The sequence below is a fragment of the Salvelinus alpinus genome, chromosome 15 (genome assembly GCF_045679555.1).
Source record: "Salvelinus alpinus chromosome 15, SLU_Salpinus.1, whole genome shotgun sequence".
NCBI classification, from domain to species: domain Eukaryota; kingdom Metazoa; phylum Chordata; class Actinopteri; order Salmoniformes; family Salmonidae; genus Salvelinus; species Salvelinus alpinus.
The window spans coordinates 24,880,534-24,898,534 of NC_092100.1; the positions used below are offsets into that span (position 1 = coordinate 24,880,534).

An 18,001-nucleotide genomic window follows, 5' to 3' on the forward strand; every position below is an offset into this window, starting at 1 on the left:
ACGCACCTTTTCTCCTCTCCTTCGCCCCTGACTGCACGTGCTTCTACTGCTGTAGGGAGGGGGTATTGCCTAGGCAACCAAAGACTTGTTTGCTACAACACTTTGCCTGCGTTCAATATGGAAAAACATAAGGCAATGTTCAATTAAATGTAAACAGTGCTATTCTGAACGACCAGTTGAAACACTGGGAGGGGTTGGATTGTGAGTTCAAAGTGCACCACTGTCCTTTAAATACGCCACTCATTGCTTCAAGCCACAACCTGCCATACCCACCAAACAGTGCAAACGTACCTCAAAGTCTTTTCAAGAACGTTGACGAGCGTGTAGTTCAGTACAAGCTGTTACGCAGTGTAGCAAACGTTTAATCGAACTGAACGCACCCCTTGCTTGTTTTAGCAAGGAGCAATAAAGTTTCATCACGTTGTAAAGAGTCCATGTTAACGCGGAAACGGACTCAACCGTGTGAATGTCCGGATGTCCCGTCTTCAGTCAGCTGTGTGTTCCACACAGACAGGCAAACTGGTTATGACAGTTATTTTATTTTCATGACGGTCTTCATCCATTATACGTAATTGTACCTGCCCTATGGGAACGTACCTACCCGTACCCAGGACACAGTACCACTCTCCTTCTGTGCTCATAATGAATCATAATCAGACCCTGTGTTGCTGCTATTCCAGTCTAGTCCACCATGTACATATGAGGATAAGTAGAGGAGCCAGCCAGGGACAGACAGACAGGGACAGACAGTGATCAACAGCTTGCTGAGGTCTCTGTTCTGCTATCTCCATAATCACTAATTGCCATGTACTCATCAATTCATTAGCTGCCTGATGGAAGGCCAGGCCTGTGCTCCTTTTTATGACACCTTCTGTCACATTGTTAGACATTACACCACTTAGATGTGACTGAATAACTGGCTTTAAAACAAGAATGCTAGAATCAACAGTGTTAAGTATCCTACAAGTACAATTGTGGGAAATTAGGCATTTCTTTCCTTTTTCTTTTCCATCAGCCACAAGGAGAAGTGAGACATTGTCTGAACGCCTTGTGCTGTGGGTACACACACACCACCACAATAAATTAACACATTCATGAGATTATGCTAACGCAGAACACACTAATAGAAAAATGATTCAAGAGTGTGAATGGTAAGACATAAGCTGCTATTTCCTTACATTTTAACAGGAGCTTTGTGATTCATAAGATATCACCACCCAGAATGTATCATATTCGTCTTTGGCTTGAATGACAAATGCCTCATAAATACAGACCTCTCTAATGTTGTCCTTTATTCACAATTACGTTCTCTTTTCTCCCCCTCATCTGAGTCTAAATATACCTCAATTTATTGGCTGAGCTTTAGGAAACCAATAGATACAATGTTACTTTTATAAATGTTCTACTTTTATTAAAACTGAGAGCTTGTCCCTTAGCTCAACTTTGTCTTTCATTTTAGTGAACTCAGAGAGGCTGGGGATATGGGTGATGATATGGGTACAGGTGATAGCCTTTAGAAAGGAAAGGGGGTGGATTTGTGTGTGACGTGATCTCTGTGGAAAGGGCAGGTAGGCTTCAGGTATTACCACATTATTAACGGCTTCAGAGGGGGATTCGTATGTACACAACAGCTATTTGCATTTACTGTTTCTCTTGGTTTATTTGTTTTATACATTTGTCAACATGTTTATGTACAAATACATATCTCTTTATAACATCAATATATAAAATCCAATCATTCTCGTTAGCTTTAGCATGCATATGGTCATGCATGGGATCTCAATTATTTGATTCATTGTAAAATACGAATGCAATATTGATGTGAAATATGTAGTTGAGTAGCCTGGCTTTATGATTGTCAATGAAAAAAACGAATGTTCAGGTGAATAATGATACATGTATAACTTGTCATTATCCTTTTCTATGCTTGCAGGAGAATGTGCACTTTGGTCCTGGACGCTGTGGAAGACTAGTGATTTTGTTGTTGTAAATTTAGCTCACTGACAACAAGTCACAGTCTACCTCAGTGACCAGGTCCCTCACACCATTATTTCAACAGATTTTAGTTTAGTCCACCCACAACATTTCTAGTTTCCTATTCATCAGAAAGCAGTCCTATGAACGTTCAGTTCAGAATATAGAGTGCACTCATAGTTTGTTGTTTGCAGGCAGCAACAAACCTTTGAATCATTGTTTATTGTCTGTAATTTCAATCAGTTTTGTTTGTGTTGCAGCAAAACAAAATGTGAACAAAATATCAAAAATAAATGCTAACAAGAGCTATTGTGTTTCATGTCATAATTTTACATTTACATTTAAGTCATTTAGCAGACGCTCTTATCCAGAGCGACTTACAAATTGGAAAGTTCATACATATTCATCCTGGTCCCCCCGTGGGGAATGAACCCACAACCCTGGCGTTGCAAGCGCCATGCTCTACCAACTGAGCCACACATAATATGTTCATCTAACTCTGAAGATGTCACTGCATTTTCCAATCCAGTCAGTGAGATCTTAACACTGTCTAAAACGGTAAGTCCAGCCAGTGTGAACAATTCTACACTCATCTCTATCACTCATGAAAGTGTACATAAAAGTATACTAACACATTTCCTTATTTAACTGAGCACCAACTACCCTGGAAAGACATATGAGGTATACAAGTGTACAGTACATAGTTAGACTTTATTCCATGTGCATGTTTGCAATTAAAGTATTACTCAATAAGGTATGATTTGTATGCTTTTACTTTGTATCGTGTGTATTGATTTGACCTAGATTTCAGCACAATATAAATCAACATCACTATTAAGACCTCAACACTATTCTCTTGCAATCTGTAAATAATGTATGCTGAAATAAAGCACCTTCGATATGCCATGCACAGATTATGATAATATAAATGAATTCCACAATATTGTACATCTCATTCTGCTTTAACTGTGGTAATCAATTCAATCAAGCAAGGTTATGAATTTATTAACATTTGTTGAAAGGATGGAGAGTGCATTTGTGAACTATTGCCATAGTAATTGCTCCATGTAGTAAAAGGGTAGATGGATGAATGAATATATAGATTGGTATACTAATACAAACATTTCATAATAGCTTGTCTGAGGGTATAAATATGCATTACAGAGATTGGACAATGAGAGTGGGTGTTACCTTCAACTCTCAGTGAAGTGTAGGATGTTTCCATGGATACTGCCACAGCAACCCATACTGAATGACTAGCCTTGGCCTGAAGCTTCCCAGCAGCACAGAATGGGCTGGATGATTTTAGAGGCCTCGAGGGTCATTGTTGAAGACACTTGGCATCCCCTTTATCATTTGAACACTAGATCCCTAAAGATTGTTTAAAAACTCATTACCTCAACGAGTAGTGGGTTTATTAGATATTGAATGGATGGCCATTTAGGGATCTATTCAATCCGTATCACGGAAGTTCATGGTTACAGCGTGATTGAAATTTAAAGGCAATGTTCCCACGTTAGTGGAAACTGCATTCATGGTAAACACTGCATATGTCGGCCCAATCGAAAATGATCTTTACATTTCTATCATGCAATCTGTAATGCTTCAGTGATACAGATTGAATAGAGCCCTTAGATTAGCATAATTTATGTTGTTACTGTGACCTAGTGGGAGATAGTGGCAGGCAAGCTGATCCTCATTCATATCCAGCAACAAGCTCCAGGCTGCTGCATATAGAAAGAGCAACGTCTGGTGAGCAAGAACAGAGAAAGGCTTATAATGATGGATTTAATTAAAGGTAGGCTTATTTTGTTTTGAAACTGGGTTTGCTGTTTACAAATATATACTAACATAGTATCATTGTGTGATAGCAGGCACAGCACCAATGTGCAAAGAACCTTTTCCTTTCTTGAACATTCATGTCTATTAGTCTATACAAAAATTCAAATCACATTATTTCAATCTTGAGAAGTAACATGATTAGTAGGTGTCATGTTATTATTTTAAGAATTTACTATTTTATATAAATAATTTATTGATACTTATATTGATACTTATTTAGATTTTAATCTCAGATCAGGCTGCAGTCTGCAGTAATCAAAAGTAGGTACTAGGCCTACTACAACCTAGGCTACTGTTGAGAAAGATACTGTCACTCCCCTTCAATACTCCCCAGGTCATAATTATAAATGTGTTCTCAATCAACTTTACAGAGTGAAAAAGGTCAAACGAAAAGATTATGCTCCTAGTAATCAACAGTAGGTAGGCCTAGTCATTACCTCTGTTTCATCCCTTCCCTGCAATATTCCCCATCATTGTTTCCCAAACTCGGTCCTGGGGCCTCCCAGCGGTGCATGTTTTGGTTTTTGCCCTAGCACTACATAGCTGATTCAAATAATCAAAGCTTGATGATGAGTTGATTATTTGAATCAACTGTGTAGTGCTAGGGCAAAAACCAAAACGTGCACCCATGGGAAGTCCCAGGACCGAGTTTGGGAAACCCTTAATGGGGAATATTGAAGGGGAGTGACAGTATCTTTCTCAACAGTAGCCCAGGTTGTAGGCCTAGCCAATCAACCTCACTTGGTGAATTAAAGGTAAAATGTATAAATCCCAAGACATGTTTTTTTCCCGGTGTATATCTTAGACACTGTAGTCTTTTAAAATGTCTGAATCTGTCACAAACTACACAAAATGTCTAAATCTGCAGGATGATTGGCAGGGTTTATCAGAGAGCGCCACCTGCTGCTCAAAAACTGGAGCTGCCCCTTCTGACCATGTTTGTGCAAAAGCTGATGGACGAAAGAAGAGAAAGGCTTTTTAGGTTCCATCATCTGCTCCACAATGTTTGTTAACCTGCTACGGCTAAAGAAGAGGACAAGAGCGTGGAGGCGAGCTGAGCCTGTGGATATGAGCTACACTGCTTCCTGACTGACTTTATTGATGCTGAGCGTTGCTAAGAGACTGAACCAAAGGTGTTACTCTAGTGTATTTATTTTATTTTTATTTTACCGTTATTTTACCAGGTAAGTTGACTGAGAACACGTTCTCATTTGCAGCAACGACCTGGGGAATAGTTACAGGGGAGAGGAGGGGGATGAATGAGCCAATTGTAAACTAGGCTACACTCTTGTGTTATACTAGGTTAATTGTGTTTCCATAGCTAGGGCTGATAGTGAAGACTTGTAAAGAGCAGAATCAACAACCTCTGCATAATCAAAACAGTTGCTTTGTGAGAAGGTGTTTGTATTTCTATTTATTAAGCATCCCCATTAGCTGCAGCTACTCCTCCAGGGGTCCAAACAAGATTATGGCAATTACCGTTAACCCATGTTCACAGTTAGCCACTGATATGTAAATCCAGCCAGAATAGTCCCAGCGGCCTTGCCTTGGCCACAAGTCAGGGCATGTTCAATGAGGCCATGGCCCGATGAGTCCCAGGAGCAGGGTGTGAAGGTGAAAACACAAAAGTCTGAGGCTTTTTGGTAAAACACTGGAGTAAATCCTCAGTAGAAATGCACCACAAGTCTCTTGAATTTCTGGGTGCAGCAGGTTCTTTTTTGGCACATTGTAACCACAGCTGATCGCTTCAAAATGAGTGAAGACGGTGGTGCGTGGTGCAAGACAAATATGGTCAAATCAATTTAAAGGTTTGAAGATGAGGGCTGGAAAGAGAGATCCCTGTCTTTTCTGACAGCAAATAACTTCATGCCACTAATGCCATTCAGGCTGTGGTTTGGTCTTCAACCATTCAACCCGATGTGTCACGGCTCATTCACTCCCCCTCCTGGATTTAAAAGTAATAGACTACAGTAAGAAAATGGCAGAAGTGCTTATCCTACACAAATCCATGAGGGGAAATGAGTTTGATTATGTCCAGAAATAATCCCTACCTCCTAGGGACTTCCTAGGGCCCCTGGGAAGATTCAAAATGTTGTTTACAACTATCCAGTTCACTCAGGTGTGTACGGGCTAGCAGGGTTGTCTATCTGTGGGACCCGTAGTCTCTGTCTCAAACTTAGATTGGCTTGTCTAAATGACTAGCTTGCTTTAACGTCATATGGTATATGTCCAATATACAACGGCTCAGGGCTATTTTACGCACAACGTAACGCGGAGTGTCTGTACACAGCCCTTAGCCATGGTTTATTGGCCATATATAACAAACCCCCAAGGTGCCTTATTGCTATTATAAACTGGTTACCAATGTAATTAGAGCAGTAAAAATATATGTTTTGTTATTCCCGTGGTGTATTGTCTGATATACCACGGCTGTCAGCCAATCAGCATTCAGGGCTCGAACCACCCAGTTTATAATTCACATTGCTTCCTATTCTATGGGCATAGCAATAATGTATATGTAAGTGTTTGCAAACATTATCATTATCAACATAGTGTCATGTCTTTCATCCTCTTTTCTATTAGCAAGGTGCAGAATGTCATTCACCAATTTTTTTTATAGCCTACGAGCACGGCACAATAATGCACATTCCCTTGCTTGCTGATTAAGCTATGGGCAAACTTTTTGTAATTATCACCTTCCTCTCTCTCAACCTATGGGAATACATATTGGGATGTATTTATGTCTACTTTATCCATGTTCTCTTACTGGCTTTCTTACAGCAAATGTTACCAACAACCCTCCACCAGCTAAGCCTCGTCATAGGAACTCATGTCTCCCTTTTACTTTCCACCAGCTTCAAACAGCTGTATAAACTATATTTTTTGTTGTTGAAAATATATTTCACAGTGATTTAGATGGTACAATGATTCCCTTACCTAGTCAGTGCTTGTTTTCACACATAAACTTAAATTGAACAAACAGCGATTTTTACATTGGCCACTTAACCCGATTTCCACTAGATAAACAGCCACAAAGTAAAAACAGCCTTCCCATTTTGACAACAGATGCTGTGCTCCCATGCGAGAAATCAATAGGTGAATATCACAGGGAAATCACAACACTGGCTGGTAAGTAATACTGTGAAACATTACACGATTTACTGCAGATATATTATGGACACTTTTTGAAATTGCAATGCTACCAACATTTTTTTAAACCTGTGTAACAAATTTAAGCTTTCACTCTATTGAAACAACAAATAATAATTATGTTGTGAGAGACTGAGACAACAGGTTTGTCTAATTTGGACAATGGGTTTGTCTAATTGTGAGCAAAAAAATATTGTAGTGACTCACTCACTGCTGAAGCTTATTTACTTATTTACTACTTTCATAATAACAACTATTTTCTGTCTTTTGAAAAATGTGCATGGACATGTTTAACATATTACAGACCTTTTACATATTTCAATAAGACATTATAAGGGCTCCTACATGTTCATAACAACTAATAACGCATTAGTTTATAAAACCTGTTGCCTTGAAGTACAGTAAGCCTTATCTAATTATATCAATAGGCCAAATTTGAGTCGAATTGTTCGTTAGCCAGATTATTCACTCCAGGCCTGAACCAGGGTAATCTCTCACTTTCAATGACGTCAAGTATCAGCTGACTGGTTTGTTTTGCTGTAGACTCCGCAGCAGATAGCAAGGAAGGAGTCGAACGACATCAAAGGAGTAAAATAATTTGTTATTCTTACAAAAAATTGGTCTTGGATCGCCCAACAGTTTAAATCGCTTACGGTTGAAATATATTTACCATTCTTACAGGCATCTTTTGCCTCATTTACGAAACAGTTTGACCTGCGTGAAATATGCCTTCAGAGAAGACATTCAAACAAAGGAGGACATTTGGTATGTACTAACACAGCAAATTTTAACATTGTAATCAGATTTTATAGATTATATCGTTATTTCAATTAGTAACTGTTTCGTAATGTTAGCTTTTATGTGGAAAACAGATGGTTTCCCAATTTCCCCTAGTGTCTGAATAGTTAATCAGTTCAACTTCGACCAGACGCCAAAGGCAATAAACATTCTAGGTACACATTTGGAAGATAATTCATTTGATTTAATATAGGCCTATCACTTGGCTTTTCAAAGCGACAAATTCGTGATAATTAAGGGTGGTGGCTGTATCTAGGCTAATAAAAAAGGTTATATCCTCAACAGTAGGTCATGTTATGCAATCCGAATAGACTGAGTAAATATTGGTGTTGTGTTTAGTTGGTAGGCTTTAGCCTACAATGTCTGTCTCTGTAAAATGTATGTCAATGACAGCGAAACGATAATCGGATTCTGTTGAGCTCAATTTGTTTGTGAAAGGGTTGTTTAAAAAAACAAAAACAAGTAGGCTACATAGGCCTATTGCTCTTCTCGAAATGCAGGGAAGTGCGCTGCAGAATTGGGGGATGGGATGGGACGGATTGCGGAGAGGGCCTTGGGGGAAGGGGCCAAAAACAAATGTCTGTAGGCTAACTGTAACATTGTCATGTAGACCTGGATAACAAACTAAATATGGATTGTCGTGTAAATTTCGCTTTCTGTCAATAAGCCTTTATGTTCAATACGGTTTTGCGTCTGAGATAAGGTCCCTTGTTTAGGGTTGTGATGTGACTAGATGGAGTACAGCTACGACCGGACGTTAGTTTTCATAGCAGGTTAGGAGAGCTTTTCAGCGAACCCTAACCCCTTTCTTAATCTTAACCTAATTATCCTAACTCAGGGATTCCCAAACTTTTTGGACCCGCGACCCCATTTTGAAAAAAACAAACATTTGTTGCCACAGTAGGGAGAACCTGGACGAAAGTAACACTTATTGTTTTTTACTCAGTCAGTTTGGGACCTCTACCTGTAATTTCATTTCTAGGGCAAATGAGTTGAAATTATTGTTGCATTCAGTATGTTATGTTATGTTTTGAATTCAGTATTATATGTTGTGATTTATATTATACGACTTGTGGGCAGAACGACAGATTTTTACCTTGTCAGCTCGGGGATTCGATCTAGCAACCTTTCGGTTACTGGCCCAACGCTCTAACCACTGAGGTCCCAAGTGGCGCAGTGGTCTAAGACACTGCCTCTCAGTGCAAGAGGTGTCACTGCATCTTTCGGTTCGAATCCAGGTTGCATCACATCCGGCCGTGATTGGGAGACCCATAGGGCGGTTCATAATTGGCTCAGCGTCGTCTGGGTTTGGCCTGGGTAGGCTGTCATTGTAAATAAGAATTTGTTCTTAACTGGCTTGCCTAGTTAAATAAAGGAAAAATAAATAAATGAATCAGCAAAACGTATGATATATTACGAATTCTAGCTAGCTGGCTAACGTTGGCTAGGTGGCGTTAATTAAAAGAAAACAATAAAAAGAATATTTAATATTTAAGTCAGTTAAGAACAAATTCTTATTTAACTGGCGGTCTAGGAACAGTCTGCCTTGTTCAGGGGCAGAACGACAGATTTTTACCATGTCAGCTCGGGGATTCGATCTAGCAACCTTTCGGTTACTGGCCCAACGCTCTAACCACTAGGCTACCTGCTGGCGTTGGCTAGCTGGCTAACGTTGGATGGGTTAGTGTTAAGGAGTTTAGTTAAAGGGTTAGGGGAAGGGTTAGCTAAAATGGTTAAGGAAAGGGTTAGCTAAAAGGGTTCAAGTTAGGGGTAGAGGTCTTTTGGACCTGGGGCTTTCCTACCCAGACCTGATATGCATAAATACATTTTCTAAATATAGAGACCCGTTCCAAACGGACCCGAGGACAACTAGACCCATTCCGTATGGACCTGATTGGATCCAGACCCGGTCCAATCTGAGTGAGGAAAGCAGCAGAAAAGTAATTTTTAAAGCTACTTTATTAAGCGGCGCTGATATTGCGCGAGAGGAGGCAGAGAGGTGCCGCTCTAGCAAGTGGGGCCTACTCACAGCTATAGTAGACTAATAGCTGCCATAGCTAGGTTATTTATCAAAAATGATTAAGTAGTACCTGTCTTGACTTCATCAGACCGGGAAAAGCTAGTTAAGCTAGCTAACGTTATCTAGCTAGGCTAATTGAGGCTGCAGTGCATGCGCTTTCTCATCCTACAGTTAAAAATAACTCCATTCAGAATATTACCTAAATAGCAGCCTAACCATACCAAACATATCATACTAATTTGTGTGTCCTGGATTTACAGTAACTATTATGTCTAATCTGAGAACAGGCTGGGCGAGAAGTGCACAATATCTGTTTTAGCTGTATTATCAGCCATCATTTCATGTTTTTGTACATTTTAATAATGAATTCTCTAGGTTTCACATTTTAAGAAAATTAACCGTGTGTTAACATTGCAATGTTGAGCAACCACAATATTTTGCCTTTACAATATTAATCAGACTAAAATGGATCAAATAATAGCTATATTAACTATCATATTCTCATCTCACTTTAATGGGAATGTAAGAGGAGATATTTTTAACCACTAACCTGTCGACAAAAGCTTATGTGAGAAGCTGATCAATTAAGGCATAATTATAAGGCATAATGTAATTTATCGTTTTCAAACATTCAGTCCCTTCTTGATATTTTGCTAACATTATAAAAGCAATATGAATTAGAGACAATGGCCTGTTGTTAAATGTGTTTTTATTTTATTCCAGGTCATCAGTTTACGTTGTTGCTTTCGTCCCACCCGTCCCTCCTGGAACTTCTCCCAGGCTAACAACAAGACTAGCTAGCATGATACTTGAAACCTATGCTGTCATTTAGTCACTAGATGGGTTAATAAGAAAATGACATGTGTTTGGAACCTTAAACAACTATACACAACTCTACAACAGAAAAACACTTCTGGGTCAGTTTTCTTTACTTACATTGCTCAAAACCACATTTTATTGATAACTTGGTGGATAACATTTTTTTTGCAGGGAGGTCGTCCTCCACACTAGGAACGTGCTGAGTTCACAGCATCATTCTAGTTCATGTGTTATCTGAGAAAATGGGCGGTACCCCATGTGGGGAAAAAGTGATGTAATCAACGGCCAATATTTACTTTTTTAATTGCGACTATGACAGTCTATTACAAATCAGTACTTTTGACAGTATTTTAATCAAATTGTATTTGTCACATGCGGCGAATACAGCAGTAGACCTTACCATGAAATGATTACTTACAAGCCCTTATCCAGCAATGCAGTTCAAGAAATGGAGTTAAGAAAGTATTTTATAAATAAACTCAAGTAAAAAAAAATATATATATATAGACTTATATACTTTCTAAATATAGCATAATCAAATTATAAAACGACTAACTATAAGATTTCGCCTTATTCATACAGTTTTGTTGAATAATAGGATAATAAAATCCTATTTGTATTGTGTACTTGAGCTTGTGTCCTCAAAAGTGACTACATCTCAGCCATTTATAACTATTTTTGTCAGAAAGGTGAGATTTTAACCTATCTTTGAGTATGCAGCATTACTAGTTATTGTTTATGGCCCTCATGATAAATAATTACTTTTGGGGATTACGTAGATTACATTTTCGACAACATTTAATTACATTTAACTGGTAAAATCCACTTCAATCCGTGTAGATGAAAGGGAGGAGACGGGTTAAAGAAAGATTTTTAAGCCTTGAGACAATTGAAACATGGATTGTGTATGTGTGCCATTCAGAGCGTGAATGGGCAAGACAAAATATTTCAGTGCCTTTGAACAGGGTATGGTAGTAGGTGCCAGGCGAACCGGTTTGAGTGTGTCAAGAACTGCAACGCTGCTGGGTTTTTCACTCTCAACAGTGTGTATCAAGAATGGTCCAACACCCAAAGGACATCCAGCTAACTTGACACAACTGTGGGAAGCATTGGAGTCAACAATGGACAAGCATCCCTGTGGAGCACTTTCAACATCTTGTAGAGTCCATGCCCTGAAGAATTGAGGCTGTTATGAGGGCAAAAGGGGGTGCAACTCAATAGTATGAAGGTGTTCATAATGTTGTACACTCAGTGTAGGCCTAGATATAGTAAAGGCTGTTTTTAGCCTTCAGCCTTTATATAATCATATGAATGAATTTATATACAATATTTGACTATAAAAGACTCCTCTGAGAAAACAATTTGTCTGAACTGTCTCTTTAAGTCTATTGTATTTACTTAAGCGCAAAGTGAATTATTATTCCTGTAAAAATCTGTCTCTTGTGTATTTCTGGATAGAATTGCCTAAATATGAACATTTTAGTGGAGCAATTGGGATCAAGAGGTCCATCCTTCCAGGTACTTGTGGTGTTGTTTCTTCTGTCCATCAGTCAAAACTGACCCAGGGTTTGTGTGTAAACAAAGGGGCCCAAGGCCTTATCTGGTGCCATGGAAACCGTTGTTTTGGCCTTGTTGCAAATGGCCACCAAGTTGCAAAGTTCAGCAGGACGGGATTAGTTTAGAAAATATTATGTTCACTTGCTGTTTCATTCATGGTCTGAGTTGATTCGTCACCTGGTTTGCTGCACTGATTGTATTGTCTATAACCATAGGGGGTTTGAGATAAATGGGCAACATATTTTTCCTTTGAGTTACCTGTGTGAAAGGCAGATGGGATATAGAACAGATAGTCTGATAGTTGTTTTGTCATCTCACCTGTTCTCTCTTCCTTGTGTCCACAGAGCAGAGAGTAGATGATGTACGACTGATCCGAGAGCAGCACCCCAACAAGATCCCGGTTAGTATCAGATCTATTACCACCACAACCATGCAAAGATATAATATACTTAAGCAATAAGGCACGAGGGGATGTGGTGTATGGCCAATATACCACGGCTAAGGGCTGTTCTTATGTACGACGCAATGCGGAGTGCCCAGATACAGCTATTACCACAAACCCCAGAAGTGCCTTATTGCTATTATAAACTGGTTACCAACTTAATTGGAGCAGTAAAAATACATGTTTTGTCGTGGTATATGGTCTGATATACCACGGCTGTCAGCCAATCAGGATTCAGGGCTCGAAACACCCAGTTTATAAATTGGGATAGAGTACTCCTAAATACAGACCCATCCAATGCTTTCCTCAACAGAGGTTATCCTTCCTAACAGATATTCTCATGAAGAATAGATAGAAGGGTATGGAACCGTCTCGGTGTTAGCCATGTGTCAGGACCCAAACAGACCACATATCAGATTGAATATCTCTCTAACCTTCCATCTGCTGCCTCTCTCCTCCACACACACTCTGACTGACTGAAAGGGCCTCAGTTACAGTACATGACCACTTCCTGATCCTTACCTTTGTCTGTCCAGGTGACCCAAAATTCTGAGTAATGCCCCTCCCCCTCTGACACTAGCTGTGTCTTGGTAATATCCCCTCCCCCTCTGACTGACACTAGCTGTGTCTTGGTCATAGAAATAGAATGGGCGTCCCCATTCAAGTCAATGATGGCATTGTGATGGCGGTCATTGCGAGGAGCAAAGCTGGAAATTATAGAAGGAAGTGTACCCATCAATATGTGCTGTGATTTGTTGACTCAACTGACATTACAAAAAATACATTACCATGGAAATTATTACATCACAATACTAGGCAGCCATTGCGGGTGTACACATGAGTTTACCAGTCAAATCGCAAGGGTTAGAGGTTCCGGAGCCCATTCTATTTCTATGGTCTTGGTAATGTGACTCCTTCTAGCAAGATGTGCTGTGGGGACAGTGAGCTCTTTAACAAGATGTTTCCTCTGCTTCCTTTCAGGTCATCATTGAGAGATACAAGGGAGAGAAGCAGCTGCCCATCCTGGATAAAACCAAGTTCCTGGTTCCTGACCATGTCAACATGAGTGAACTGATCAAAATCATCAGGTGCTCTTTCATGATGTTACGTTATCCTCTACCTTCTCTGTATTTACTTACATTCATTTATCAGGCACTCACTACAGCAAATATACTTCTACCAATGTGTGGATCTGATGTGCTGAACTCTTTGTCCATGTATCTTTGTCCCACCAGGAGGCGCCTCCAGCTGAACTCCAACCAGGCCTTCTTCCTGCTGGTGAACGGCCACAGCATGGTGTCCGTGTCGGCAGCCATCGCTGAGGTGTACGAGCGCGAGAAGGACGACGATGGCTTCCTCTACATGGTGTATGCCTCGCAGGAGACCTTCGGAACCATGGCCCCCCAGTAACAGCCTCCCACCACCACGCCAGCACTCGGACATTGATACTATCTACCACCCTCCCTCCCTGATCCTTCGTTCCTAAATACAGACCTATCCCCCTGCCTTCTCTCCAACCCATGCTTGCTTTACAACCTTAGCCAAGACCATAGGAACCAGCCGACCTCTCCTCCCATGTGCTAAAGGGCCCCTTATAGATATTAAAAGCCCTATCCTGCACCTTCTCATACTCTGCCCCTTATCCATACATTCAGCCATGTGTTTAGGGAAAGGGATTAAATAGTTTGTTTGGGTTTTGTTGTATAGGATGGATTAGTATAGCAGAGATGATTGCCAGTTCAGCTTGAGTTCGCTCGCACAAGTTTCAAACATTTTACATGTTAAATCCCTGCTTGAGTCCATCACGGTTGAGTTCAGATACAGCAAACCCCATCTTTTCTTTTCCACTGGTTGGGTTTGCTAAACTTGAATGAGCTCAGTCTTTTGGATGAAGCTTCAATCACAACAGCTGCTGAGGAATTTTGTAACAGTTTAGTTGAATCCAGTTTGACTGACATGGGACATTACTGCCACAACATGTGTCATCATGTGGTAAAGTCTCCTGTGATGGGTGACTTAGGCCAAGTCTTAACCGCTGTGACAAAATTACTGTTTCTATTTCCGTTTTAGTCTTTACTTTCGGCCAATTCTAGGCAAACTATAGTTTTTAAGGCTTACATGTTAATGTGTGTTCAGTTTAGCATTCACCTCCCCCTGTCTTTATAATGGTTATGGGTTCAGAGATAAGTACAATTTTCTCCTTAATGAAAACAAAGGTCCTTTTTCAAATATGTTTTTATTTCCCTGCCTTTGTCGTAAATGTCTCCACATAGAAGAGATGTGAGGGACTCTTGGTTAAAAAATTTAAAAATGCTATGCTACCGAAAACCTGCTATGATGATTGTAAAAAGAGATTTGCCTCTGTGTACAGATATTGGACAAATGAAAGGAATAATAAACTGACCTTGAACACTATGATAGGACATGATGATGGAATTGCATTTGTATGTTGAAAGGGTCACTGATGTGGGGTTGGTGGCCAGTTAGGACTGGGTCTGTCCATCTCTCCCCCACCTAGACCTGCCCTAGGGCTCTGGACAGAGCTCATCTCTGGGTGGCATCACACTTTTAGAATATTCCATTTGTTTAATAGAGGGTTATTTACGCCTTTATAATGTGTGCTGACTTGTGTCCTCTTCCCTCTCGCTGTCCTCTTCCCTCTCGCTGTCCTCTTCCCTCTCGCTGTCCTCTCAACTGTTTTAAATGTTAGATGCCTTTTTATGTCAGGATTTTTGGCAGTTCATCTTTATTTTGTTTTCATTCAATGTGATTTTGCTTCGTTGTACAAATGTCCATATGCTATACTTGTGCATAATGAATAAGAATGATTCTATGATCAGTTTGAGGGTTTAATGACAGAGGAATGGTACAGTTATCAACCCAATGTTCCTCTGCATTCTCCTGTGTTTGCCACTTGCATTCTTCATATTTACAGCAGTATTACACAACCTTTTCTTGTATTTATGTTGGTATTTTATGAATAAAAAAAATCGATGTATAAGTTTCTGTGGTGTGTTCCCCATCTAGAACACCTATGCTGCTATTAGACACTGTGTTGCCAATGAAATTATGATATCAGAAAACAAAATGCTTTTTACAATGTTTTTCATGCAGTATATAAAACAAGCAAATCTTAAAACACACTACACCATATGATACAAAAATCTGACATAAAAAAAATAATACAGGATCTGCCCTTCAAGTTCAAATCTGCTTCACAATAATACCAACTGTTTTAAAACACCTTTTAAATCAAACAACATGCATAGCTATTGACTAAGAAAATGGCTACGTTACAGTCAAATAATACTAGCTAATTATATGTTTGACAAGAATCTCATTGGAACCAAGTAACCTGAAATGGTTCCAGAAGCAAAAATGCAGTATCATTTTATTATGGCCATACATTTTCTTTAGTAAATGATTGTACCATGCAGGTTTGCTAAGGCATCCAGGATGTACAGCTTAGTGCACAAATGTGATTTCCCATGGTCAATAATTTCACTATTTAATGATATAAAGACATGATTATAAATCAAATTGGTTTACACAAAATGTTTGCAGCATGAACCAGGGTGTATTAACTAAGCACAATGTTACAGAACAGTGTAAAAACAAATGAACCACCAGAGAATCATGTTTGCTCTGCAGCCGTAATGTGCCTACTGTAAACTCTCACTCCCATGAGACCTAGACCAGAAACAGCATGGATGTGGTCAAAACATTTTTGACAACAGTCCCTGACATGCAATACTGTACAGATAGTCAAGATACAATCCTGGATTGTCCTACAATTCCTTGATCTTCAGTGACCACTTCCTGATCCTTTCCTACAAATATCACATCCACCAGAATGGAACTCCAAGTGGATCATGATTTTGTCGAAGTCTTGACTATCTATTGGAAGCAATCGGTGCAAGTGTTTATTGGTACATATGATCATTATCAAAGAAATGTCCCTTATGACTGAAATGTGTCCTCCATACCTGGCTAGGGACACTCCAGTGCAAAACAACAAACCTATAATAACTTGTCCATCCTTGAGGACCACTGTCCTCATGTCAAACTCACATCCAATGGCCTGGGACCAGCCAGTCTCATAAAAGTGCTTCACATGCCACACCATGGTGGCAACTTAAGGAGACATTCACTGACACATTCAATATCAAATCTTTCTCAAAAAGGATCCCCTTACATTTCACCACCACCCATTTTGGGCAGTGATTATAACAATTAGACTGCTCCAACTTCTAAACGATTAAACAAGTTTGGAATCATTTCCAGCCAGTTCGGCACAAAACAATATCAATGGCACATCTTAGTAACGCTGGCACCATCTGTTTCTTTTCATCATTAATACCTGCACTGTACAGGGCTAAGTACCCACAGTGAATGATTTGTTGAATAAAGCACTTGTTTGTTTCACTTCCTCTTCCCCTGTGCTGTCTGGCAACACAAAGGGAAATGACAGAAGTACTTCCTTGTTTATTTCCTGGTTTCCTCAGAGACATGCTTTGTTCCAGAGGAGGAGGATTTGGCAGACAGTCAGTCAATGTGCATTATTTGGCAGTCATCTTATGTCTTTACATTCACACATCATTCTCTCAGATATACATCCAACTTTCTTCTCCAGAGCAACTTAAAAGGCCATCTTGTCTTAGAACAGTACATGACTTGTTTTGAAAGGGTTGGGTCTGGCTACAGAACTGAGTGACACTGAGGTGTGACCTGAGTAGCGTGAGGAGTTTTGTCATATTTCTATTTTTTCCTTTGACCAAAATCATCTGTTATAGATGGACTGGAACTAATACAAATCTGTGGTTCTGCCCCTGAACAAGGCAGTTAACCCACTATTCCTAGGCAGTCATTGAAAACAAGAATCTGTTCTTAACTGACTTGCCTAGTTAAATAAAGGTAAAAATTAAAAAATATATTTAAAAAATAGCACCCTCCAAATTGACTCTATAATTTCACTTTCTTCATGGTCTCAAGCAAGAATCTAAGTTGAGTTGAGTGGCCACCATTCACCAGCCTACCATCAAAACTGTGACTGGTGTTCAAAGAGTCACGTTAATGAAAGGAGCTCCTCCAATCTGAGGAACATAAGGTGCCGATGTGCGCAAGACTGAGATCACAGGAGTTTTTCTTAGTCCCCTGAGTCCTGGCTGTCTGATTTAGGAGCATACTTCAGCCGAAATGTGCCTGAAAAACAAAATACCAATTACGGTCAATATGTCAAGTTCACTAAGAGGTTTCTGTAGATATAAAAAATATACAGTACCAGTCAAACGTTTGGACACACCTACTCATTCAAGGCTTTTTCTTTATTTTTACAATTTTCTACATTGTAGAATAATAGTGAAGACATCAAAACTATTAAATAACACATATGGAATCAT

At 39.6% G+C, this 18,001-nt stretch overlaps 2 protein-coding genes across 3 annotated transcripts in view; one reads left to right on the forward strand and one right to left on the reverse strand.

Annotated features, from left to right (window-relative positions):
• The first annotated feature begins 7,418 nt into the window (after window positions 1–7,418).
• Window positions 7,419–15,603, forward strand: LOC139539765 (microtubule-associated proteins 1A/1B light chain 3B). 2 transcript variants are annotated; one of them, XM_071343039.1, is made up of 5 exons: window positions 7,419–7,731; window positions 12,062–12,121; window positions 12,505–12,560; window positions 13,584–13,690; window positions 13,838–15,603. In XM_071343039.1, the coding sequence occupies exons 1-5, from the start codon at window positions 7,692–7,694 to the stop codon at window positions 14,010–14,012; spliced, it is 438 nt and encodes a 145-aa protein (XP_071199140.1). In that variant the 5' UTR covers window positions 7,419–7,691; the 3' UTR covers window positions 14,013–15,603. The 2 variants fall into 2 exon arrangements, with proteins under 2 accessions (XP_071199140.1, XP_071199141.1); XM_071343040.1 differs by lacking the exon at window positions 12,062–12,121.
• Window positions 15,439–18,001, reverse strand: part of LOC139539763 (zinc finger CCHC domain-containing protein 14-like) — a 42,822-nt gene continuing 40,259 nt past the window's right edge. Inside the window, exon 13 of the mRNA XM_071343038.1 lies at window positions 15,439–17,804. Within this exon, the coding sequence (XP_071199139.1) occupies window positions 17,749–17,804 (56 nt within the window). The 3' untranslated portion in view covers window positions 15,439–17,748. The remainder of the gene's footprint in view (window positions 17,805–18,001) is intronic.